At 39.4% G+C, this 25,966-nt stretch overlaps 2 protein-coding genes across 2 annotated transcripts in view; both read left to right on the top strand.

Annotated features, from left to right (window-relative positions):
- Nucleotides 1-8,864, top strand: part of LOC143624563 (uncharacterized) — a 28,569-nt gene extending 19,705 nt beyond the window's left edge. The window contains exons 8-9 of the mRNA XM_077095173.1: nucleotides 7,692-8,362; nucleotides 8,455-8,864. Of these exons, the coding sequence (XP_076951288.1) occupies nucleotides 7,692-8,362; nucleotides 8,455-8,864 (1,081 nt within the window). The remainder of the gene's footprint in view (nucleotides 1-7,691; nucleotides 8,363-8,454) is intronic.
- A 369-nt stretch (nucleotides 8,865-9,233) lies between these two features.
- Nucleotides 9,234-10,460, top strand: LOC143624562 (uncharacterized). The gene is made up of 2 exons (XM_077095172.1): nucleotides 9,234-10,088; nucleotides 10,455-10,460. Exons 1-2 carry the CDS (start codon nucleotides 9,234-9,236, stop codon nucleotides 10,458-10,460), a joined length of 861 nt encoding a protein of 286 aa, XP_076951287.1.
- Nucleotides 10,461-25,966: the final 15,506 nt, after the last annotated feature.

The following is a 25,966-nucleotide window of genomic DNA, read 5'->3' as shown; positions in this document are numbered from 1 at the left end:
TCAATATATATGGGAGTAGTAGAACATTCAATACCGTAGTCACGCATTTGTTGCTGAATCCAAATAACTTGAGAACAGCAACTGGCAGCCGCAATATATTCCGCCTCAGCTGTTGAAGTGGAGACTGACGTCTGCTTTTTGCATTGCCACGTTACTAAACGACTTCCAAAGAACTGACATCCTGCTGTTGTTGATTTGTAATCGAGTTTACAACCACCATAATCCGAATCACTATACGCATGAAGATCGAAGTTGTCATCATAAGGATACCAAAGACCCCAATCTGGAGTACCCTTCAGATAACGCAAAATTCTTTTGACTGCAATCAGATGGGAGACCTTCGGCTTTGACTGGTAACGTGCACAGAGACACGTAGCAAACATTATGTCTGGCCGAGAAGCAGTCAGGTACATTAGAGATCCGATGATCCCTCTATAGTGAGTTGGATTGATCAATTCACCCTTCTCGTCAGGATTAATCCCGTGATTAACCTCTAAAGGAGTTCCCTGTGAAGAAGAACTCAACATCTCAAACCGTTTCAAGATGTCATTGACGTATTTTGTCTGGTGAATGAAGATACCGGAATCTTTTTGATCAACTTGAAGTCCTAAGAAGAACTTCATCTCACCCATGGAGCTCATTTCAAATTTTTCTTTCATCACTTGTTCGAACTCCTTACAAAGTGTTTTATTCGTGGACCCGAAGATGATGTCGTCCACGTACACTTGTACCATAATTAGATCTCCTTCTTTTTCTTTTGAGAATAGCGTGCAGTCAATGGTTCCCCTTCTAAACCCGTTGTTCAGAAGGTGTTTGGATAGTTCTTTATACCAAGCTCTCGGGGCTTGGTGAAGACCGTACAAAGCCTTGTTGAGCAGATAGGCTTTGTCCTTGTGATATGGGTCTTCAAAACCTGGAGGTTGTGCCACATATACGGTCTCTTCGATGTGACCGTACAAAAAGGCACTCTTGACGTCCATTTGATATACTTTGAATTTCTTGAAAGATGCATACCCCAAGAACATCCGGATTGCCTCCAAACGAGCAACCGGAGCATATACCTCATTGTAGTCTAGGCCTTCGATTTGCCTAAACCCTTGGACCACCAGGCGGGCTTTGTTGCGAACAATCACTCCACGATCGTCACGTTTACATTTTAGTACCCACTTAGTGCCAATTTTCTTCTGTCCTTTGGGGAGATCCACCAGCTTCCACACACCAAGTCTTTTAAACTGCAATAATTCCTCTTGCATGGCTGAGACCCAGTTGGGATCTTTCAGCGCATCGGTGGTGCTGTGTGGTTCTTCTTGTGCTAAGAAGCATTCATGGGCATTAAGAGCAACTGATCCTGACTCCATCATTTCTGTGTAGAGACCAAAATTCAGCTGTCGACGAGTTTTGACACCCTGTTGAATGTCCCCTATAATGTTGTCTTGTGGATGATCACGTTCAGTCCTAACAACCGGATTGTCAGGAACGACAACATTTTGTTCCAAGTTAGTTAAGTTCGGCTCAGGAACTGGAGCGGATTGTGGTGCCTCTGAAGTAGACGTTAGAGGCTGATCTGCATTCGGCACTTCTTGATTTGACGATGAAGGTTGTGAAGTAACCTGAGTTGGTGCCGATTGTACATCATCTGCTGGAGATTCATCTTCAGATTCAGATTCGGAAGATTCTTGAACTTGATCGCTAGACTCTGTGGAGGAAGATGATGACGGACCAGGATGAGTTGAAGATTGCAAAGATTCATCAGGAGGTGCATTTTGCGCCTCATACATCATTTGAATAGCAATCTCATACAGATTGAAAGACTTGAACAATTTGTCATAATCAAACAACCAGTCTTCTCCTGTCCCCTTGGCTGGTTCTGTGTAGCGTTGAACATCGACATGGTACCATTCTTCAACTAATTTTGTTGTTCTGTTGAAGACCCTTTTGAGAGGTACGCTGTAACCCAGAAAATAACCCTTGATAATCTTCTCCTCGAACTTATTATCAACGTGCCTTTTAAGTAACGTGCAAAGAGCTCCGAATGGTTCCAGGTGCTCTAAGTTAGGCCTTCGTCGTTGAAGAAGCTCGAAACTTGTCTTGCCGTGGCGCTTGACAATGCCTACCCGATTTAATGTGAAACAGGCGTTGGCAATTGCCTCACTCCAAAACGTAACAGGTAACACTGAGTCGGCTAACATTGTTCTTGCTGTCTCGATTAACGTACGATTTTTCCTTTCAGCAACCCCGTTCATTTGTGGAACATATGGAGCACTGAACTCCTGAACGATCCCTTTTTCTTTGCAGAAATTTTCAACATTCGCATTTTTAAATTCTGTACCGTTATCTGACCGCATTCTTCGAACCTTCAGATTGTATTGAGACTCAATAGTTGTAACCAGCAGTTGTATACATCCAAACGTTTCTGATTTTACTTTCAAGAAAAACACCCAAGAGAATCTAGAATATTCATCAGTAACCACTAGACAGTATGAGTGCCCAGAGATACTTTTGACGCTTATTGGGCCAAAAAGATCCATATGAAGGAGTTCCAACGGAATATCAATCGAGTGGAAACTCTTAGACTTGTGGGACCTTTTTATTTGCTTTCCTGCTTTGCACTGCACACACGAATCAGGGAGACGAAAGCTTCTCAGATTAACTCCCTCAACTAGTCTGTTGTGCACAAGCTTGTTCATGTTCCTGACATTTATGTGTCCCATCCGTCTATGCCATAAGACAGTATCACGTTCGGATGCCTTGGACACAAAACATGTCGCCGTTGGAGACGATGACCCTGCCTTAGCCATATCCAGAATGTAGAGATCACTCTGGCGTGCAGCTGACATTAAAACCTTGTCTTCAGGAAAGTTGAAATCCTTAGCCAAGATGTGGCAATCTCGGTCGTCAAACATAACTTTGAAACCTTTGTCGCAGATTTGACTTATCGACAACAGGTTGTTCTCCAACTCTTTGATGAAATTAACTTTCTCAAACAAAATTCGCCCATTAGACACAATTCCTTGGGCCGTGATATAACCTCCTTGATTTCCTGCAAAGGAAACTGCACCTCCTTTTATTTGTCTGACACTTGAAAGGAGATTCATGTTTCCAGTCATGTGCCTGGAAGCTCCTGAGTCTATGATCCACATGTTGAATCTTGGATCATATAGAGCAACCTGCACACAAAAACAAAAGGTTTAAATATCATTGGAAACCCAAGCCTTTACGGTCTTGGGTTTTCCATTTTCATCACGAATGTACAATTCAATCCATTTACCCTCATTAACACTGTTTTCTGGTTTGACATTGTTGTCAACAGTGTTAGTTTTCTTTGGTTTCCAAAAGTCAGTCTTCTTCTCAACATGTTTGAGATAGATGGTTGAAGACTGAGTTTCACTTGTCGAAGTGGAAACATTTGGATCTGAGGGGTTTGGGGATTGGTGTGGTGAGGTTGGCTGAGGTTTCCGAGGAGAAACCGACCTCGGTGTGTGAAACCGTTCTTGACCTTGAACGTCAATGGTCGGTCGCCTCCTAGGAGGTGACTTGGCATACCTCGGATCCGGAGTCGATATGTACTGCTTAGGATCCGTGTACTTATAGCAAAATCTTGCTATATGCCCTACCTCTCCACACGAAAAACAGTAGTTTCTCCCCCTTTGACTTGGTGGAGAGAAATAACTCTGTTTTTGTTGGTTATCATAGTACCCCCTGGATTTGATATTTTGGGGTGTAGTTTGTCTAGGAGGGTGTTTTGGGAAATTATGTTTTTCATTAACGTTACCCTCCTTTACAAACTGGGTACTATGTTCCACATAGACTTTCTCAGATTTAGGATTAAACTTTTTCTTCTGAGAATTTCTTGTTGTTGTTGCCTTTGACTTAGATGGTGGTGGGCCCGACTTAGTTGTGGAACCTAAGTCCGTGGCAGCAACATTTTGTTTGGACTCAGGAGCCGGGTCAATGACTTCTTTTCCCTTAGACTTAGAAATTTGGTTTGTGTCCTCGGGTATATAATCATTTGATTCATCATCCGGCACAGCTCCTGGTGTGCTTGCAAATTGATTCAGGATCGGGGGTGGGACATTGTTATATCCCACGCCTTTTTCCTTTTTGCCTCGGAACTCGGGAATGATGTGTTCTAATAAATAAGATGAATTTGAGTAACTTTTTAATTTGAAATTCAATGATTCAAAATCAGCTTTCAAGTTTTCCAATTCTTTTTTCAAAACATTATTCTTATTTATGTGAAAATTGATAGAATCTTGTTGATTCAGAACACATATTTCAAGTTCCTTGTTCTGACGCTTAAGGCTATCAATCTTTTCTTTAAAAGCAGACTCTTTCTGCTTCCAAGCCTTATTCTGTGCAAGCGCGTCAGTCAGTTCCATTAAAGATCTTGAGGCTGCTTGTTTGTAAGCCTCGAGATCTTCAATTCTCTCTTTTAGAGATTGAATTTCTTGTTCATACAATTCACATTTTAAACATTTAACATTTTCTGGTTTGGGAGTTGATGGGTTAGAACTTACCTTGGCATTTGATGTCTCTGCCATGAATGCAAAGCAAAGATTCCCAGCTTTTTCCAGAAACGATGCAGAAGTTGCTTTAGACTCTACTTCGTTGACTTCTTCAACTTTAGCAGCCTCTGCGGGAATTGTCGAACATGAAGATATTTGAGGAACATTTGACTCTTTATCGTGATCCTCCTTAATCTCCAAAGATACCACTTCAACCTCAAGTTCTTCTTCATGGACTTCAGCAGCTGGTTCATCGACAATATATTCTTCATTGGTCGAGGAAACAACAGACTCGGTTTCAGAGTTTCCATCTACTATTGTGACATCAGCCATGTTGATGCTGAAGTTCCATGTCTCGCCTTCATCCCCTTGAACTGCAAGAGCAGTTTCATTGTTGATGTTGACGTTGTTTGCTGCGGTTTGATTTTGAGGGACCAGTTGTCTCTCAAGGTTGACAGTTGCAGCAGCTGCAGCAGGAGTGGATGATGATGAAGTGGTTCGGAAGGGATATTGGTGACCTTCCCTTCTTGGCTTCGAACACTCCTTGGCAAAGTGACCAAGTTCGCCACAGTTGTAGCATTTTACTTTGTTTTTATCAAAGCCGAACTTGGATTTGTTGTTTATTGAGAGGGCCTGACCTGTTTTCTTCGTCCACTTTCTGGCCCTTCGGAACGCACTGCCAAGAGCCCACATAATGTCTATGCGTTCCATATCATCTTCGTCAAGCTGTTCATAGTCATCACTGTCCAGATGACTATTTCCTAGCTTACCCGCCACCATTAAACTGTAGGACTCAATTATCGTGCCTAGAGTTGCCATGTGTTCTTTGGCAACCTCCACTGTTACTGTTCCCAAGCCTTCAGTATTCAACGTTGCTTTCTCCGTTGACTTGGGTCCGGAGTTAGTACTTGAGTTTCCAGAAGTTGATGGTGGGACGGAAGATCTCGTTTCAGTCCCCTTTGATTGATTTGACGTTGAGGAGACAAAAGCGGTCTTCATCGGAGCATGATCAGTTGAATCTGACATAGGAGGTTTTGACATGTAGAGTGATTTGTCAGAAGTTGATCTCGGTTTTCTGGAGGAGGCTCTTAGTTCAGCCTCTTCTTGTCTGATTTCTTTAATAAAATCAGACAGGAGAATCGTCTCCAGCTGATGACTTCTTCTCATTACTGTCAGGAAGGTGTTCCAGCTGGTTGGAAGTCCTTGAGCAAGACATCTAACCTTTTCAGTCCCTGTTGTTTTGACATTATAGGACTTGAGTTCTGACATTAGATGATAGAATCTCGACAGTAACGATTCAATGTCTTCTCCCGATTCTGGACCAAACAAATCAAATTCACGCTTGAGCTCCCGTGCGTGAATTTCTCTAAGTGAGTCAGATCCTTCACATCGTTCAACCAGTGCGTTCCAAAGAGTTGACGCTGTTGTAAACTGGTTAAACTAATGGAAGAGATCGCTTGAAAGTGCTTGTGACAGTAACGAGAAGGCTTTCTTCTCAGCATCAAAGGCTATCCTTTGATCTTCAGACAGCCTAAAGTAACTCAAAGTCTCACCATCATCATTTGTCGGATGCACCCAAGTTGTCTGAACAGCTTCCCAAAGTCCAGGATTCACACCTGTTATATGAATTTGAAATCTTGTCTTCCAGGTTGTAAAATCGTTTAAAGTCATTAGCTTTGGTGGCTTGTTATAGCTTCCCGATTCAGAATCACTTTCGAGAATCGATTGAATCCTCTTGTTGGTACTCGAACTTGCAGCCATCTTTGTTTCTTTGCTTTAACGTTGAACTGTTGATCGAATGGGTTTGATTCGATCGGATGAGTGACCTATTCGATCGAATGTGTTCTGGTTCGATCGAATGTCTCTCTGAAATGCTGATCTGTAAGTTATTCGATCGAAAGTGAATCTGGTTCGATCGAATGGGTTGAGAGGTTCGATCGAAAGAGTTTCTGGTTCAATCGAACGGGTTCTGACAGTCGAATAAGACAAAGATCGAATCGGCGGATCGAATAAAAGACTTATTCGATCGAATGGTGACTAATTCGATCGAACGAACAAATCTGGTTCGATCGAATGAACTAGGAGTAATTCTCGGCGGGAAAAAAACTGATTCGGTCAAAGTTTAAACTTGTTCGATCGAATAGGAAGGCTATTCGATCGAATGAGTTCCAAAAATAGACACGTTCGATCGGAAAATCTGGAAATTCCAAAATTAGAAGATTTTGACGGATTTTCGAATTTTGAATCAAAAACACAAATCTTGGAAGATCAAGAAGCAACTTAAGATCAAAATATGACTTTTAACACAAAAACAACTTAAGACCAACCAAAAAACGGATCAAAACCACCAAAAATACGAAGAACACGAAGAACGCGAAGAACGTTCTTGACGAAACTCGAACTTTTAACACACAATTCTAAGATCAAAACACCAAAGTATGACAATTTTAACAGTTTTTGACAAGAACACGACGAACACCAAGATCAAAAACACCAAAAATTCGGAATTTTCCGGCAAAAATTACGATTTTCGCGAGAAAAACACGAATTTTACCACGAATCTAACGTGAATCTAGAACCAAAGGCTCTGATACCACTTTGTCGGACCGGTGCGGGACACGGTTTCCCAACGATTCACGGGGCAACGTGTTAGAGTGCGGAATCCTCTAACACGGTGATTCGGTGGTGATCAACAACGCACGGTTACGATTCCTAAGACGGTTTGACACCTAGGGACGGAGGAAAAGACCGACACGACGAAGATGGGCAGAGAGGATTTTCGGCAGTAGCAGGTTCGTGACTGTGTGTAATGTGTGCTCTCCCTTGTGAAATTTCCTAAGTTTCGTTTATATATCGTATACTGATTCGATCGAATGAGTATCTCATTCGATCGAATGAGTCCTGGTTCAATCGAATCAGTCACTGATTCGATCGAATCAGTTTCTTTTGACATTTTCAGTCCGTTAACTTGGTTTCACGATCGTTATTTTCATATCGAACCATCCTGATAGAACTGGGGACATACACATGACATTTCATGTCCTAACAAGAGGGTTCGATAAAGTATTTATTTAAGTACATTAATAAAGGTCCCAGTCCCAATCGTGCAACTATATCCCTTGTACAAAACAATGCTGCTAATCAAGATGAAAATGTAGACGAAGTTAAGGCATTTTATGATTGCAGATTTCTGTCTGCATGTGAGGCGGCATGGAGAATATTTGCTTTTGATGTGCATTATAGATTTTCTTCAGTTACTCGACTTCCGTTTCATTTACCCGGTCAACAGACAGTTGTGTTTGCAGATGATGATGATGTTGAAGACGTTTTAAACAAACCCACTGTTGGTTCGTCAAGATTCACTGGTTGGATGGAGTGTAACCAGAAATATGATCTTGCACAAACCCTAACTTACACAGAGTTTCCAACAAAATTTGTTTGGAAACAAGACTCAAGGGTTTGGGAGCTTCGTAAACGTGGTTTTTCCATCGGTCGAATTCATCATGTTCCACCCGCCTTTAATGAAGCATACTTTTTAAGAATTTTGTTAAATAAGGTTAAAGGTCCTAAATGCTTTGAAGATATTCGTAAGGTTGATGGTGAAGTGTGTGCTACGTATAGAGATGCATGTTATAAAAGAGGGCTTCTAGATGATGACAACGAGTATATAGAAGCTATTGAAGAAGCAAGTCATACTGCAAGTGGTTACTACTTACGCAGTTTATTTGCAACAATCATCATCCTCATCATCATCATCACATATAGTTTATCTCGACCGGACGATGTTTGGGAAAATAGTTGGAGGTTTTTAATTGATGGCATTCTATATAAACAACAAATAGAGCAGAAAAATAAAGGTATCAAATGTTTTTCTTTTATTTTTTATAGATTTATCACAAATATGTTTATAAAAAACCTAATTGTTTAACAATTTTTTTATTGCCTACAGATTTGGTACTTTCAGAAGCCCAACTAAAGAACCTCGCTCTACTTGAAATTCAAAACATCCTGTTGCGAAACAATTGTAGTTTGCGTTGTTTTCCCACCATGCCTTTCCCTGATGATGATTCAATTTCCGCATCAACAAATCGTTTTATGAACGAAGAACTTGCGTACGATACACATCATATGACGGGTGAGTTTGAACGACTTTATAGTTCGTTAACAGATGAGCAATGCAGTGTGTTTAACGAGATAATGGAAGCAGTAGATGCAAAAAATGGTGGTGTTTTCTTTGTTTATGGATATGGAGGCACGGGAAAAACATTTTTATGGAAGACTTTATCTGCTTCCAAACGATCGAAATCAAAAATCGTTTTTAAGTGTGGCTTCAAGCGGTATAGCATCTTTGTTACTTGAAGGAGGTAGAACCGCTCACTCTAGATTTCTAATTCCTATAAATCTAACTGAGGATTCTACCTGTTCAATAACAAAAAATCCAGATGTTTGCAACTTAATTAAGCAAACTGATCTGATTATCTGGGACGAGGCTCCTATGATACATAAGCATGCATTTGAAGCTTTGGATAGGAGTCTCAAAGATGTTTTAAAAGGTGTTAACCGTGATAGTACTCGAAAGCCATTTGGGGGGAAAGTTGTTGTTTTTGGGGGTGACTTTCGTCAAATACTACCCGTAATACAAAATGGATCACGTAGTGATATTGTTAATGCGTTACTTTGTTCGTCCCATTTGTGGTCCAATTGAAAGTTCTGAAGTTAACTAAAAACATGAGGTTAACTGTCGGGTGTAACCCATCCGATTTTGAAGTGGCCTCCCAGTTCGCAAATTGGTTGTTGGAAGTTGGTGAAGGTACACTTGGTGGTGACAATGATGGTAATTCAGTTATAGAAATACCAAATGATCTTTTGATCTGTGATTCTGCTGATCCACTTTCAGAACTTATTGATTTTGTTTATCCTGCAGTATTGGATAATTTTAATGATATTTCTTATTTCCAAGAAAGGGCCATACTTGCACCCTTAAACGAGGTTGTCCAAGATATTAATGACAGATTTTTAACTTTCTTTCCGGGAGAAGAAGTTGAATATCTAAGTTCGGATAGTATTGACAACTCTGAAACTGTCGGGCCTGGTTTCGATCAAGCATTGCACTCACCGGATTTTCTAAATGGTTTGAAGCTTTCTGGTATGCCTAATCATAAATTGGTTGTAAAAGTTGGTGTCCCAGTAATGTTGCTAAGAAATATTGATCAGAAAAACGGTTTATGCAACGGAACAAGATTACAGATTATTCAATGCGGTAGGCGTTTTATCGAAGTAAAGGTCATTTCGGGTACAAACATTGGTCATCGCACTTACTTAACTCGAAGTACACTAACTCCTACAGATAAAAAATTGCCAATCAAGTTGAAAAGAAGACAGTTTCCTATAGCGGTTTGTTTTGCAATGACAATTAACAAAAGTCAAGGCCAATCCCTAGCAAGAGTTGGAATATATCTTCGACATCCGGTGTTTACACATGGTCAGTTATATGGGGCTTTATCCAGAGTGAAGAGTAGAGCCGGAATTAAAATGCTTATTTTAGACAAGGAGTGTAAAGTTACAAATCAAACTTCAAATGTGGTTTATAAGGAACTGTTTAATAATATATGAAGTTTTTATTTTTTATCCATGGAGTGATTGTAAAGATCGTTTTATTTTTCTTGGAAAGTTATTAACAATTGTATATTCTATTATCGTGGCAATATGTATGTATGATTTTTGTTTTTGACTTTAAAATTATCGTTTTATGTTACAAGATTTAATTATTTCAACCCGTGGCGCCCACGGGTCAATAACCTAGTTATTATCTATAACAATTGATAAGTTTGGTGCCGCTAAGTCCTGATTGGGCCACTTGACGGCATCATACTTGTCAATTGATTTTTTTAAATTTTTTTGTTTCAGTTAATTTTTTGTTTTTTTGGTTTATTGTTTTTTTTGTTTTAGTTCTAGTATCGTAACAAAATAACTAAAGCCGACCAAACGTCATTTTTGTGGTTTTTTGTTTGATTGACTTCCGGTACCGTAAAAACATGATAGAAACCGACTGATTCTGCATAAACTCATCGCCTCAACGTCAGAGACCGACAACGTTCGAGTTTTACCAACACCCTAGTTTACCGATGGACACAACCCCATCGTGCACCTCAACTCTTTATATTATCTGTTTTTTTTTTTGGCTCTGGCACCGTAACGAAAATTGACCGAGTGCCAATTTTGTTTTTTCTTGAGAGTTCCGGTATCCCAACGAAGGTGGTGGAAACCTACCGAATTCACCTAGACTCACCGCATTTTGTTTTAAATCCTGTACCACAACGTAACGCATGTAAGGAATACCAACCGAATGCCAATGCTTTTTTTTGTTTTAGCTTTGGTACCATAACGAACGTGACAAAAACCAATCGAATTTGTGTACACTCACTGTAACGATTCCGGCAAATCCAGGTATACCCTAGCCGGTATATACTATTTACGTGCTATTTAATATTGATTATATAAGTTATAGCACATTGATACGAATATATATGGTTCACAGTGTGAATCATACTCAATTATATAGTGAATCGTATTGGAATTACAATTAATCAATGATCGGTTATTGAAACCCGAACGAATCGGGAATTACATTATAGACGAAGTATATAATATTTAGTGATATTTACGAGGTATTAATGCTTCGGGATAAGTAAATTATAGCACAGAAAAAGGATTTCGATTTATTAGTACGTCGGTACGATAAACGAAACCTTTAACACCAAACCAAGCATGAGACGATCAATCAAGCCGAAAAAGATGCTTAATTATTAATAATATGATGTTTTAATGTCATGGGTTAAGTTTTTAAAGTTTTTAAATCAGTTTTAGGTAAATTTTATTTTTAACCCGAAAAACAACCATTTTAGGCTTGTTTTAAGCCGAATTACGAGTTTAAACGAGAAACGAACTGAACCAGATTATCCACAACATTATCCGGATTGCGTAATCCGAATATGTGGCTTAGAATGGATTTGTGGGACCCACCCCCCACCCATATGGTGGACCGATCGGTCCCTTTACATCCATAATCAATTCATTTTTCTTTTTTCTACACATCAAAACTCTCTCAACTCTCTAAACCCTTCAAAGTTCATCCAAAAACCCAAGTTCTAACCAAGATTTGAAGGTATAACATATGTTTTTAAGCTTGAATTTTGTTTTCTAACTTCATAATTCTTGAGAAAAGGAAGTTTCATGTGAAAAATGGGTGAAAACCCGAGATGAAACCGATTCTCGTGTGATCAAAGGATGTATACAAGTTATACAAAGGATTTTGATCCAAGTAATTAGTTAAAAGAGTTTAGAATGAAATTTTACGGTTAAAATCTTGTGAAAATGAGTTTTCATGTGAAAGACGGGTGAAAACCCGAGATGGAACCGACTCTTGCATAATCAAGAGATGTATACATGTTATACAAGGGATCTTGGTCCAAGAAATGAGTAAAAAGAATCGGGAATGGATTTCTACGGTTAAAACCCTTGTTTTTATATAAAAACCGACATTATGAAAGAAATGGTTTGATTGTTGGTATAGTTTGCTTGGTATAGTGTTTATGTGCTTGTAAGTGTTGTATCTAGCGGCTAGCAAAGGCTAGAAACCGAGATCCTTGCGATCTAAAGCTAGAAAACACAAAATAGTTCGGTTTTCGTGTGTTTATGAAATTTGGACAGATTTTCGTGTGCTTAGAGTCGGGTCACGAAATTTCACAGAGATGATCTACACATGAAAATATGAGATCTGTGAATTTTTGGTAATTTTTGGATAAAAGATGAATATTTGGTGAATTTAATGCTCGGTTTTGGCCAAAAATAGTGAAAAATAGCAAAACATGATGAAAAATTCCGGAAAATTTAAGATAAGCTTTTTATAACATATAAAAGTCACCCACAAAATTTGAGCTCAGTTGGAAAAGTCTAAGTAGGCTTTTCGGTGAAACGAGTTCTAGGGCTTTCTAGCTCGGTTTTGGGTGAAAATGGCTTGAAAAATGAGTTTTAAATTCTGGAAAAATTCCAGGAAGTTATGAGGATGACATAGATCATCCCAGAAAAATTTGGGATTTTTCTAAAGTGTTTTGGTATTTTTGACATATTTAGTGTATTAAAAAGGTTTAAAAATAGATAAATAAATGTAAATATAGGAAAATAAATCTGGAAAAATTCCAGGAAGTTATGAGGATGACAGAGATCATCCCAGAAAAATTTGGGATTTTTCTAAAGTGTTTTGGTATTTTTGACATATTTAGTGTTTTAATAAGATTTAAAAATAGATAAATAAATGTAAATATAAGAAAATAAATCTGGAAAAATTTTGTAAAATTTTCTTTCTGTCAAAATAAGTTTTGTGCAAAATTTCAAGACCCGAGACTAAACGGGTCATTATTTGTGCTAAAAAGAACGTAAAAACAAATATTTAAAGCTTAAAACGTGTAAACCGGCAAAGTTCACATAAGCGAGCTGACTGATACACGAAAACTTTAAAAATGGACTATTTTCATAAATCTAAGTAAATTAAGTAAAAATAAATCATCCGAAAATGATTCGGATGATTTGGGTAATTTTACCCGATTTTACCGTTTCCGGCACCGAAATACCGGAAACGGGCCCCGCGGCCAAACGGGGTGTCAAACCGAGCTATAATTTCATCACTTTAACTAAATTGACTGTCAGACTCTAAGCAATGTCACAATCTGAGTCCTTAGGAGTGTCACGGGGTTAACATTGTCCCCGGATCGAGTACAGTACTGGGTTAACAATGTCCCCAGATGTACTGATTAATACGGATTTAGTTTATGGGAATTATATAGTAACGACTAGATATTATATTACAGATCCAGGCACGTGGCTGTTCATTGTATTACCCACAGACTCACAAAAAGGTGAGTTTTCACGAGCCCCTTTTAATGAACTGTTTTAAATATTTTCCCGGGGCGGAAAGCATGATTGTGTTAAATTTCTAAGTACATACCGAACGTATGGAAACACTTGTATATTTTTATATATATATATATGGTATGATGCATATAATAGAAAATTTGTTTATCGGGTGGAATTGTTCTGGGGTAACTTAGTTCCCAGAGGGTTATTGGATATATTTCTGGGTTAACAGTGTTCCCAGAGGGTATTGGATATGTTTCTGGGTTAACAGTGTCCCCAGAGGTTATTGGATATGGTTCTGGGTTAACAGTGTCCCCAGAGGGTATTTGATATGCGCTGGGTTAACAGTGTCCCCAGGGGTTATTGATATGTACTGGGTTAACAGTGTCCCCAGGGGTTATTGATATGTACTGGGTTAACAGTATCCCCAGGGGTTATTTGATATGTACTGGGTTAACAGTGTCCCCAGGGGTTATTGGATATGTTCTGGGTTAACAGTGTCCCCAGGGGTCGTTTAATGTGTTTTTGGGTTAATAGAGTTTTCAATAACGGGCTTAGCATAATTTCATCATTAACATATGATTTTTATACTGATCTATGGTTTATTTAAATTAGTGAAACTCACCAACTATTCGTAGTTGACCCGTTTTCTTTACATGCTTTCTAGGTATGCCCAGGTTGGAATGATTGATATGTGCTTAACTATCTGTGCTACCTGTTGGAAGCTTGCTGCTCTGTATTTTGTAATGAATATATATTAATGTCTTATTGGTAATATATGTGTGTAACACCTAGACAGTAACGCAACTCGCAACAATGTAATATGTTATAAATTAATGTAGTGGTATTTTCTTTATAAGCAATGCTGTTGATATCAGATGTGTCTGTTGCATCCCGTGTACGTTTCCGCTGCGGTTACGGGGTGTTACAGAACTTGGTATCAGAGCCATTGGTTATAAAGATTTAGGATGTCTTTAAAAGATACCTAAAATATAACCAGTAGCTCAAGTATTATAGGATCTGAATATCAACTAATAATATATTGTGACGAGATCGGGATGAACTTGGATGGACAAGTGGGTTATTATGGTCCGGAACATAATAACAGACTTGTCTGCACGAGGGAATTCAAGGGAAGTCACGGGGGACTTAAATAGGTAAAATTGGCAACATATGTGTAAATGTATAATAATATTATTATGTGGCAAAATTGTATAAGTAAGTGCATGATTAATTTAATTATGAATTACACTATGAAAAGGGACTATATGCTTGTTAACTTGTGTGCAGGTAAAAATGTCAAGCCCGCGTAGCTTATCTGTAGAGGAGGATCCGGAGGAGGTTAGCCCCGGAAACTCCGGGAGCTTACATGTGTCATCCGACTCCGAGCCTAGCGAGGCGAGTCACAGGAGCTCGAGTCAGTCCTCCCCGGCCCGGATCGTCAGATCCCCAACTCCCCTTGCACCGCAGGCCACCTCTGTCCCTCCGGGATTTGGTCCCCGCCTTACGGCGCGGATCAGCATTCCGCGTGTCCCACCGACCTCTCCCCCACCCCGACCTGCTACTCGTCGGGGAGAGTCCTCATCCCAGCCCGAGCCGATGGCTCTACCTGTCTGGGGCCTTCCCAGACAGGAGCGGGAGGCGGTGGCCTGGCTACGAGTGCTCACAGAGCAAGTAAATGAGCACTCAGCCGCCCTGACCGTGGGGGTACAGAGACGAGTGTACCTTGGTGACCGCATACTGGATTGCCAGTATGCAATCGACCGGTTGACCAGGGAGAGCTCGTACTCCCTAATGATGGTTCAGCGGTTGGAGGCGTGGCTCCGGGGGGTGGTGGCAGTAGTGGTGGCGATGGTGGCAGTGATGATGTGGTGGGCATACCACCGTGTTTAGTAGTTATGTTTGGATGGGGTTAGTCAGGGACCATTTTCTTTTTTTGATACTCTGTGTAAGTAGTTAGTGGTGATACTAACACGGAGTGAATCTTGGTTAGTTATGATACAACCACTGGCCCCTAGGGTGGGTCTCTTGTAGGGCATATCACTATAGATACTTTTGGGTATCATTCAAGCACTGACCCCTTTACGGGTTATGTCGAGATGATACCGACATAGGGCCCTTGTAATAAAACTAGTTATGTAATGTTGACTGAAAGTATGTAAACTGATGTTTGTGTAATATGAATCAATGTTTACTAATGAATGAAATATGTATTGTGTTTTATATTTTGAGATGGTATTGATTATATATATTTCTTTGATGAATGTGTAGAATGGCACCGAAACGATCCACGAAAATATCGGAAGTAGATGTGAGCCGTTTGATTGCTCAACAGTTGGAGGCGGCGATACCGGATATAGTATCGCGCATCGCCGCCAGTATTAATAACTCAACCAATCCAACCCCTCCGAGCAATCAAACGCCCATAAATAATGGCGGGGAACATAATGCTACTCCTCCACCTACTGATAACACGATTCCGAGTAATGACGCACCGCCTACGGTGGTCGCTACAGACAGTAATGGCCCTATACCTACCGTAGAGACCAACCGCACTGGACCATCCAGGGGTTGTTCAATCAAGGACTTTATGTTATGCAAGCCTTTAGAGTTTAACGGGTCGGAAGGACCGAATAGGTTAGTGAAATGGATAGAGAAAATAGAATCAGTGGTGAATATCAGCAACTGTCCCGAGGATTGTGTCGTTAAGTACGCCACCTGTACGTTCACAGACCATGCTTTGACATGGTGGAACACCATAGTACAGACTCGAGGTCAGGCGGCGACAAACCGCATGACCTGGGCAGAGCTTAAGGATCTTGTTTTGAAACATTTCTGCCCAAAGAATGAATTGCAGAAACTGGAACATGAGTTGTGGAACCTAGAGATGCATGGGGCGGACCACTTGGGATATACCAACCGGTTTAATGAACTGTCACGATTAGTGCCGTGGTTGGTCACCCCAGAGTCAAAGAGGGTGGAACGTTATATTTGGGGACTTACTCCAGTAGTGAGGAGTATAGTTAACGCGGGAGGACACCAGACGTATGAGGGTGCAGTGACACAGGCTGGTATTGTCACGTATGATTTCTTAAGGAGTGGATCGCTAAAGACGACAGGAGAGTCGGCTGGAGGAAAGCGAGGTACGTATGACAATAGGATCCGGGAGAAACAGCAAGGTAAACGTGCTAGACCCACTGCCCAGAACTACGCCATGACTAGTTCGGGCGGAAGGCAAGAACCGCAAAGGGGAACGTTTCCTAAATGTGGGAAATGTGGTTACCACCATGGTGGCGTGTGCAAAGAGGTGGTGTGCCACCGGTGTGGCAGGTTTGGGCACTACGCACCCAGTTGTAGGACAAACTTGAACAACCTGAACCGTCAACCGCAACCTATCCGTGCGCAATCATTTAGGAACCAACCAACCCAACAGCAAAACCCCCAAGGAAACCAATTGGTGACCACCAGCCGTGCTTGCTACGAATGCGGTAGCACAGATCACTTCAAGAAAAACTGTCCGAAGCTGAATCAAGGAAGAAATGGGCGGCAACCCGCGGGTCAGGCATCGTCGTCCAACCCGGCGAGAAGCCGAGCTTTCGTGATAGGGGCGAGCGAAGCACGTCAGGACCCCAGCGTAGTGACAGGTACATTCCTTGTTTCTGACCATTACGCTTCTGTATTATTTGATACGGGTGCTGATAGAAGTTTCGTCTCCGTTAAATTCCTGTCATTAGCAAACATGCCGGTTAGTGAATCCATAGAACCCTATACCGTAGAAGTTGCTAACGGTAAGACCATGATAGTCAATCAAATTGTTCTGAATTGTCCTTTTATTCTAAACGAACAATCCTTCCTGATTGACTTGTTACCAGTAGAACTGGGTAGTTTTGATGTGATAGTGGGAATGGATTGGTTAGCACGCAACAAGGTAGAAATAAATTGTGAAAAGAAACTCGACAAAATCCGGGTGTCGAATGACGAAGAAGTATTAGTGCAGGGTGATAAGTCGGGCAATATGATGCCATTTATATCTCACCTCAAGGCGCTAAAATATATGCGTCAGGGATGTGTGGCGTATCTAGCGAGCCTGACGGCCACTGATTCTGAGGAAAAACGAGTGGACGATATTCCCGTGGTACGCGAATTTCCACAAGTTTTCCCAGAAGAACTTCCTGGATTACCGCCAACCCGACAAGTCGTATTCAGAATCGACTTATTACCTCAAGCCGGCCCTGTTGCTAAGGCCCCTTACAGACTTGCACCGTCTGAGATGCAAGAATTATCCAACCAGTTGCAGGAATTGTTGGATAAGGGATTTATTCGTCCCAGCTATTCCCCGTGGGGTGCACCCGTACTATTTGTGAAAAAGAAGGACGGAAGCCTTCGAATGTGCATTGACTACAGGGAATTGAACAAGTTAACCATCAAAAATAGGTATCCTCTTCCCCGAATCGATGATTTGTTCGACCAACTACAAGGTGCGAGCTATTTCTCAAAAATTGATCTTAGATCGGGATACCACCAAGTTAGAATTCAAGAGGAGGATATCCCGAAAACCGCGTTTCGGACTCGCTACGGCCACTACGAATTTCTAGTTATGCCTTTTGGGCTAACAAATGCGCCAGCGGTGTTCATGGATCTCATGAACCGAGTCTGTAAACCCTACCTCGACAAATTCGTCATTGTATTTATTGACGATATTTTGATATATTCAAAAAGTAAAGAAGAACATGAGCGACATTTGAGGTTAATTTTGGAGCTTTTGGATCAGGAGAAGTTGTATGCAAAATTCTCCAAGTGTAACTTCTGGTTACAAGAGGTGCAATTCCTCGGTCATGTTATAAACCACCAAGGAATACACGTTGATCCGAGTAAGGTTGAAGCAATTAAGGATTGGCAAGCACCTAAATCTCTGAAGGAAATCCGCCAATTCTTAGGCTTAGCTGGGTACTATCGTCGATTTATTGAGAATTTTTCCAGCATTGCCCAACCTTTAACCCTGCTGACTCAAAAGGATCGGAAGTATGAATGGGGTGAAGAGCAGGAAACGGCGTTTCAAAAGCTAAAACAAAGATTGTGCCAAGCGCCAATCTTAAGTCTCCCCGACGGAGACGATGGATTTGTTGTATATTGTGACGCATCCCGTAAAGGGTTAGGATGCGTGTTAATGCAAAATAAAAAGGTCATAGCCTATGCGTCTCGACAGTTAAAAGTTCATGAGAAAAACTACACTACTCATGACTTGGAACTGGGAGCAGTCATCTTTGCACTTAAAATCTGGAGACACTATCTCTACGGTACAAAGTGCACCATATTCACTGATCATAAAAGTTTGCAACACATATTCGATCAGAAAGAACTGAATATGAGGCAACGAAGATGGGTCGAGTTGCTGAGTGACTATGACTGTGATATACGGTATCACCCCGGCAAGGCTAACGTTGTAGCCGATGCCTTGAGTAGAAAGGATCGAGTCAAGCCACTACGCGTGCGAGCGTTGGGAATGATAGTCCAGTCAAACCTTTCGGATTTGATTCGAGTCGCTCAACGCGAGGCGTTGAAAGAGGACCAATTGGATAAAGAAGGACTTTACGGGAATGAGAAGAATTTCGAACAGCGTGTGGACGAAATTCTCTATTTCAAAAATCGGATTTGGATCCCGACCCTCCATGACCTTCGTGAATTAATCATGGACGAAGCGCATAAGTCGAAATATTCCATACATCCGGGATCTGATAAAATGTACCAGGATGTGAAAGAATTTTACTGGTGGCCAGGTATGAAAAAGGATATAGCCACATACGTCGGCAAGTGTACGACGTGTGCGAGGGTTAAGGCGGAGCACCAGAAACCTTCGGGAATGTTGCAACAACCGGAAATTCCGGAATGGAAGTCGGAGCAGATCACAATGGATTTTGTGACACACCTCCCCAAGACGCCCCGAGGTCATGATGCAATTTGGGTAATCGTGGATCGATTAACCAAATCGGCACATTTTATTCCAATTAGAAATAATTATAACACCGAGAGACTTGCGCAAATTTATATAAATGAAATAGTGTCTCGTCATGGCATCCCCATCTCGATCATCTCCGATAGGGATAGCCATTTCACCTCCAAACTTTGGCAAGCTGTCCAAGAAGCGTTGGGAACACGTATTGACCTAAGCACAGCTTACCACCCTCAGACCGATGGTCAGTCTGAGAGGACCATTCAAACTTTGGAGGATTTGCTTCGTGCCTGCGTACTGGACTTTAAGGGAAATTGGGATCAACATCTCCCACTCGTTGAATTTTCCTATAATAACAGTTACCATAGCAGTATAAAGGCAGCACCTTATGAAGCATTGTATGGGCGGAAGTGCCGATCACCACTTTGCTGGTCTGAAGTGGGAGACCCGCAGGTCATTAGATCGGATCTGGTCCAGGAGACGACCAGCAAGATTCTTGAAATTAAGAACAACCTAAAAGCCGCGCGGGACCGGCAGAAGAGTTATGCCGATACCCGTCGAAAACCGTTGTCATTTGAGAAGGGTGAAAAAGTATATCTGAAAGTATCACCCTGGAAAGGAGTGGTCAGATTTGGAAAGGCGGGGAAGTTGGCCCCTAGATATATTGGACCATTCATTATTACTGCAAAGATCGGTCCGGTAGCTTACCGACTAGAACTGCCTGAGGAACTGAGTGCAGTTCATAACGTGTTTCATGTGTCAAATTTGAAAAGATGTCTGGCGGATGAGACATCGGTGTTACCCTTAGAGGGTGTTCAAATAAGTGATAGGCTCAACTTCGTAGAGGAGCCCATCGAAATAGTGGACGGTAAAATCAAGCAACTTAGACACAATAAGATCTCGTTGGTCAAAGTTAGATGGAATTCGCAACGAGGCCCAGAATTTACTTGGGAACGAAAGGACGAATTTCGGAAGAAATACCCCCACCTATTTCCTCAAAAGGAAGTAGTTGACGCGTAAAATTTCGAGGACGAAATTTTTATAACGGGGGGAGAATGTAACGATTCCGGCAAATCCAGGTATACCCTAGCCGGTATATACTATTTACGTGCTATTTAATATTGATTATATAAGTTATAGCACATTGATACGAATATATATGGTTCACAGTGTGAATCATACTCAATTATATAGTGAATCGTATTGGAATTACAATTAATCAATGATCGGTTATTGAAACCCGAACGAATCGGGAATTACATTATAGACGAAGTATATAATGTTTAGTGATATTTACGAGGTATTAATGCTTCGGGATAAGTAAATTATAGCACAGAAAAAGGATTTCGATTTATTAGTACGTCGGTACGATAAACGAAACCTTTAACACCAAACCAAGCATGAGACGATCAATCAAGCCGAAAAAGATGCTTAATTATTAATAATATGATGTTTTAATGTCATGGGTTAAGTTTTTAAAGTTTTTAAATCAGTTTTAGGTAAATTTTATTTTTAACCCGAAAAACAACCATTTTAGGCTTGTTTTAAGCCGAATTACGAGTTTAAACGAGAAACGAACTGAACCAGATTATCCACAACATTATCCGGATTGCGTAATCCGAATATGTGGCTTAGAATGGATTTGTGGGACCCACCCCCCACCCATATGGTGGACCGATCGGTCCCTTTACATCCATAATCAATTCATTTTTCTTTTTTCTACACATCAAAACTCTCTCAACTCTCTAAACCCTTCAAAGTTCATCCAAAAACCCAAGTTCTAACCAAGATTTGAAGGTATAACATATGTTTTTAAGCTTGAATTTTGTTTTCTAACTTCATAATTCTTGAGAAAAGGAAGTTTCATGTGAAAAATGGGTGAAAACCCGAGATGAAACCGATTCTCGTGTGATCAAAGGATGTATACAAGTTATACAAAGGATTTTGATCCAAGTAATTAGTTAAAAGAGTTTAGAATGAAATTTTACGGTTAAAATCTTGTGAAAATGAGTTTTCATGTGAAAGACGGGTGAAAACCCGAGATGGAACCGACTCTTGCATAATCAAGAGATGTATACATGTTATACAAGGGATCTTGGTCCAAGAAATGAGTAAAAAGAGTCGGGAATGGATTTCTACGGTTAAAACCCTTGTTTTTATATAAAAACCGACATTATGAAAGAAATGGTTTGATTGTTGGTATAGTTTGCTTGGTATAGTGTTGATGTGCTTGTAAGTGTTGTATCTAGTGGCTAGCAAAGGCTAGAAACCGAGATCCTTGCGATCTAAAGCTAGAAAACACAAAATAGTTCGGTTTTCGTGTGTTTATGAAATTTGGACAGATTTTCGTGTGCTTAGAGTCGGGTCACGAAATTTCACAGAGATGATCTACACATGAAAATATGAGATCTGTGAATTTTTGGTAATTTTTGGATAAAAGATGAATATTTGGTGAATTTAATGCTCGGTTTTGGCCAAAAATAGTGAAAAATAGCAAAACATGATGAAAAATTCCGGAAAATTTAAGATAAGCTTTTTATAACATATAAAAGTCACCCACAAAATTTGAGCTCAGTTGGAAAAGTCTAAGTAGGCTTTTCGGTGAAACGAGTTCTAGGGCTTTCTAGCTCGGTTTTGGGTGAAAATGGCTTGAAAAATGAGTTTTAAATTCTGGGAAAATTCCAGGAAGTTATGAGGATGACAGAGATCATCCCAGAAAAATTTGGGATTTTTCTAAAGTGTTTTGGTATTTTTGACATATTTAGTGTATTAAAAAGGTTTAAAAATAGATAAATAAATGTAAATATAGGAAAATAAATCTGGAAAAATTCCAGGAAGTTATGAAGATGACAGAGATCATCCCAGAAAAATTTGGGATTTTTCTAAAGTGTTTTGGTATTTTTGACATATTTAGTGTTTTAATAAGATTTAAAAATAGATAAATAAATGTAAATATAAGAAAATAAATCTGGAAAAATTTTGTAAAATTTTCTTTCTGTCAAAATAAGTTTTGTGCAAAATTTCAAGACCCGAGACTAAACGGGTAATTATTTGTGCTAAAAAGAACGTAAAAACAAATATTTAAAGCTTAAAACGTGTAAACCGGCAAAGTTCGCATAAGCGAGCTGACTGATACACGAAAACTTTAAAAATGGACTATTTTCATAAATCTAAGTAAATTAAGTAAAAATAAATCATCCGAAAATGATTCGGATGATTTGGGTAATTTTACCCGATTTTACCGTTTCCGGCACCGAAATACCGGAAACGGGCCCCGCGGCCAAACGGGGTGTCAAACCGAGCTATAATTTCATCACTTTAACTAAATTGACTGTCAGACTCTAAGCAATGTCACAATCTGAGTCCTTAGGAGTGTCACGGGGTTAACATTGTCCCCGGATCGAGTACAGTACTGGGTTAACAATGTCCCCAGATGTACCGATTAATACGGATTTAGTTTATGGGAATTATATTGTAACGACTAGATATTATATTACAGATCCAGGCACGTAGCTGTTCATTGTATTACCCACAGACTCACAAAAAGGTGAGTTTTCACGAGCCCCTTTTAATGAACTGTTTTAAATATTTTCCCGGGGCGGAAAGCAAGATTGTGTTAAATTTCTAAGTACATACCGATCGTATGGAAACACTTGTATATTTTTATATATATATATGGTATGATGCATAGAATAGAAAATTTGTTTATCGGGTGGAATTGTTCTGGGGTAACTTAGTTCCCAGAGGGTTATTGGATATATTTCTGGGTTAACAGTGTTCCCAGAGGGTATTGGATATGTTTCTGGGTTAACAGTGTCCCCAGAGGTTATTGGATATGGTTCTGGGTTAACAGTGTCCCCAGAGGGTATTTGATATGCGCTGGGTTAACAGTGTCCCCAGGGGTTATTGATATGTACTGGGTTAACAGTGTCCCCAGGGGTTATTGATATGTACTGGGTTAACAGTGTCCCCAGGGGTTATTTGATATGTACTGGGTTAACAGTGTCCCCAGGGGTTATTGGATATGTTCTGGGTTAACAGTGTCCCCAGGGGTCGTTTAATGTGTTTTTGGGTTAATAGAGTTTTCATTAACGGGCTTAGCATAATTTCATCATTAACATATGATTTTTATACTGATCTATGGTTTATTTAAATTAGTGAAACTCACCAACTATTCGTAGTTGACCCGTTTTCTTTACATGCTTTCTAGGTATGCCCAGGTTGGAATGATTGATAAGTGCTTAACTATCTGTGCTACCTGTTGGAAGCTTGCTGCTCTGTATTTTGTAATGAATATATATTAATGTCTTATTGGTAATATATGTGTGTAACACCTAGACAGTAACGCAACTCGCAACAATGTAATATGTTATAAATTAATGTAGTGGTATTTTCTTTATAAGCAATGCTGTTGATATCAGATGTGTCTGTTGCATCCCGTGTACGTTTCCGCTGCGGTTACGGGGTGTTACACTCACCGTCTCGACGCCTAGGATCAACAACGCTTGGGTCTTCCCAACGTCCGGGTTTTACCAACCGACGCCACCCATTAGTTCACCTCAAATTATATATTTTTTTGTTTTAATAGTCGGTTTTTAGTTACGATATTATTACGCACGACATCGAAACCGATCGAATTCGCGTTGACCTACCGCCTCAATACCTAGGACCGATAACACTAGTGGATTATATTAGAATTGGATTTGATCGAGTTGTAATTCTTAGAAGTATATTCGTAATCTTGGGGTGTCGATTAATGGGAAGGCTAAACAATTATATTTTTTTTTTTTTGAAAATTGACTTTCATTAAAAACAAACACAACCAACGACTATCACCAAGACGGAGAAAGACGCCGAAAGCCAAAAACCAAAAACAACAATCACGTTACATCAAATAAACAAGGAGAGATGTCAACCGAAGAAAGAAACAACTACCACTAACATGTTTATGCTAATCCAAAAACTAAAAGTTAAATCCAGTATCTGTGGTTGATCATTGTGAAGAAGAGTGACATGAGAGATGATGAGGTGCCTTGGGCGTTAACATGTGGTGTGTTTAAGCTTTAATAAAAAGTTTATTTAAGAAAACCATGGCAGTTGGCCTTTTGGTTCAATGTCATAGAAGTGATGGCAAAAGCTTTGGATCTTAAGTTTTACGGTTTGAAACATGGCTCATGGACCCATGGTGGGTTTTCTCATAAGGGTGGATTTCCTCTTTCTAGTGTTCCTGAGTGAGTTAAGTTTGAAACGTCAAACAAATATGAACGATTGACATCCCGTTTTTAGAAGGCTCACTTAAGATGTGTTATGACAGTTCGAAACATTGTTTAACAAAACTGTAGAAAAACACAAAATAAGATGTCTATAATAATAATAATAATAACCTGATGTTTTCTTCTTTTGATATGCAGATGTTTTCTTATAAAAAAACATTTTATTTGTACAATGATTATAGTTTCTTTATCGGGCATGGAGCCGACAAATATAATCCGGCAATCTTCTCGAAACAATTAAGATTTAGGATCATTTTAGTTATACATTTGTAATAGTCTATGATGATATTAGGGATGACAATGCATGGGTCGGACTTAAGTATTCCTAAACTCATATTTGATTACCCAAACCCGTCAGGTTTTAATTAAGTAATTACCCGTTGGATTTCGGGGTTTCATATCGGATTTTGGGTTTTGACAAAAATCTCTTTGAGCATACACGGTCCAAAACCCATTGTGTTTTAGCTAATTTAATTTGCTATTGCATTTAATTTCGCCTACTGAAAGTTTTAACTGGTTGAATTAGTGTATCTGTTATGCTATTTCATGCGGTGTACTGTGACCGACTGATACATTTCTATTTGATCACTTGATTACGTTGTGTTTCACATGTATACATTTTTAAAAAAAGAGTGCTGTTTGGAAGCAATTCAAAAGGTACAAATCTATTGCAAAAGAAAACAACATGCATAGTTGAACAAAAGTTATATTTATAGGCATAAACAAGTTTCAATAAATATTATATTATAATATACTCTATAAGTCTATATGTATATAGGGTAAAGTTAAAATTTAAAAAAAGAAAAAAAATGAGAAGTGTAAAAAGAAATTGTGACAAAAAAAAACTTTTAAAAATAAATTCAAAAAAAATAATAAAAAAACATAACTCAAAATATAAATAAATAACAAAAAAAATAAAAAAAAAATATAAATGTTTACGTTGTCATTTCCGTTCAAAAAGAAAATTAAAAAATAAAAAAATTGACGAAAAGACACAATGCCAAGATCAAATACACAATTATGAAAAATAAACAAAAGACACAATTATAATTAAAAATAGACACAATATATCACAATAACCAACACAATGTCGAACAAAATATAACACAATGTTAAGTAATATAACATAATATAAAAAAAAGACACAATATTAAGCAAAAACGACACAATCAATGAAGAAAATAAATACAAAACACAATGATAAACAAAAAGAAAAGACTTTTATCACTTACCACTGTTTTATTTTGTTTTTTAATCAGAACGAGAAAGACGGTAAAAACATTTTTGTGTTTTTACTTTTTCTTTTATTAAATTTTAAGTTATGA

This window comes from Bidens hawaiensis, unplaced genomic scaffold (assembly GCF_021521415.1).
Source record: "Bidens hawaiensis isolate Kalapana, Puna unplaced genomic scaffold, B.hawaiensis_p1.1 tig00003870_1, whole genome shotgun sequence".
Classification (NCBI taxonomy): Eukaryota; Viridiplantae; Streptophyta; class Magnoliopsida; order Asterales; family Asteraceae; genus Bidens; species Bidens hawaiensis.
The sequence above is the reverse complement of the archived record's forward strand: the minus strand, read 5'-3'. Positions and strand labels throughout refer to the sequence as shown.

Bases quoted from the DNA above. Each gene is read 5' to 3' on its own strand.
- LOC143624562 (XM_077095172.1), top strand. From the start codon at position 9,234: ATGAGGTTAACTGTCGGGTGTAACCCATCCGATTTTGAAGTGGCCTCC.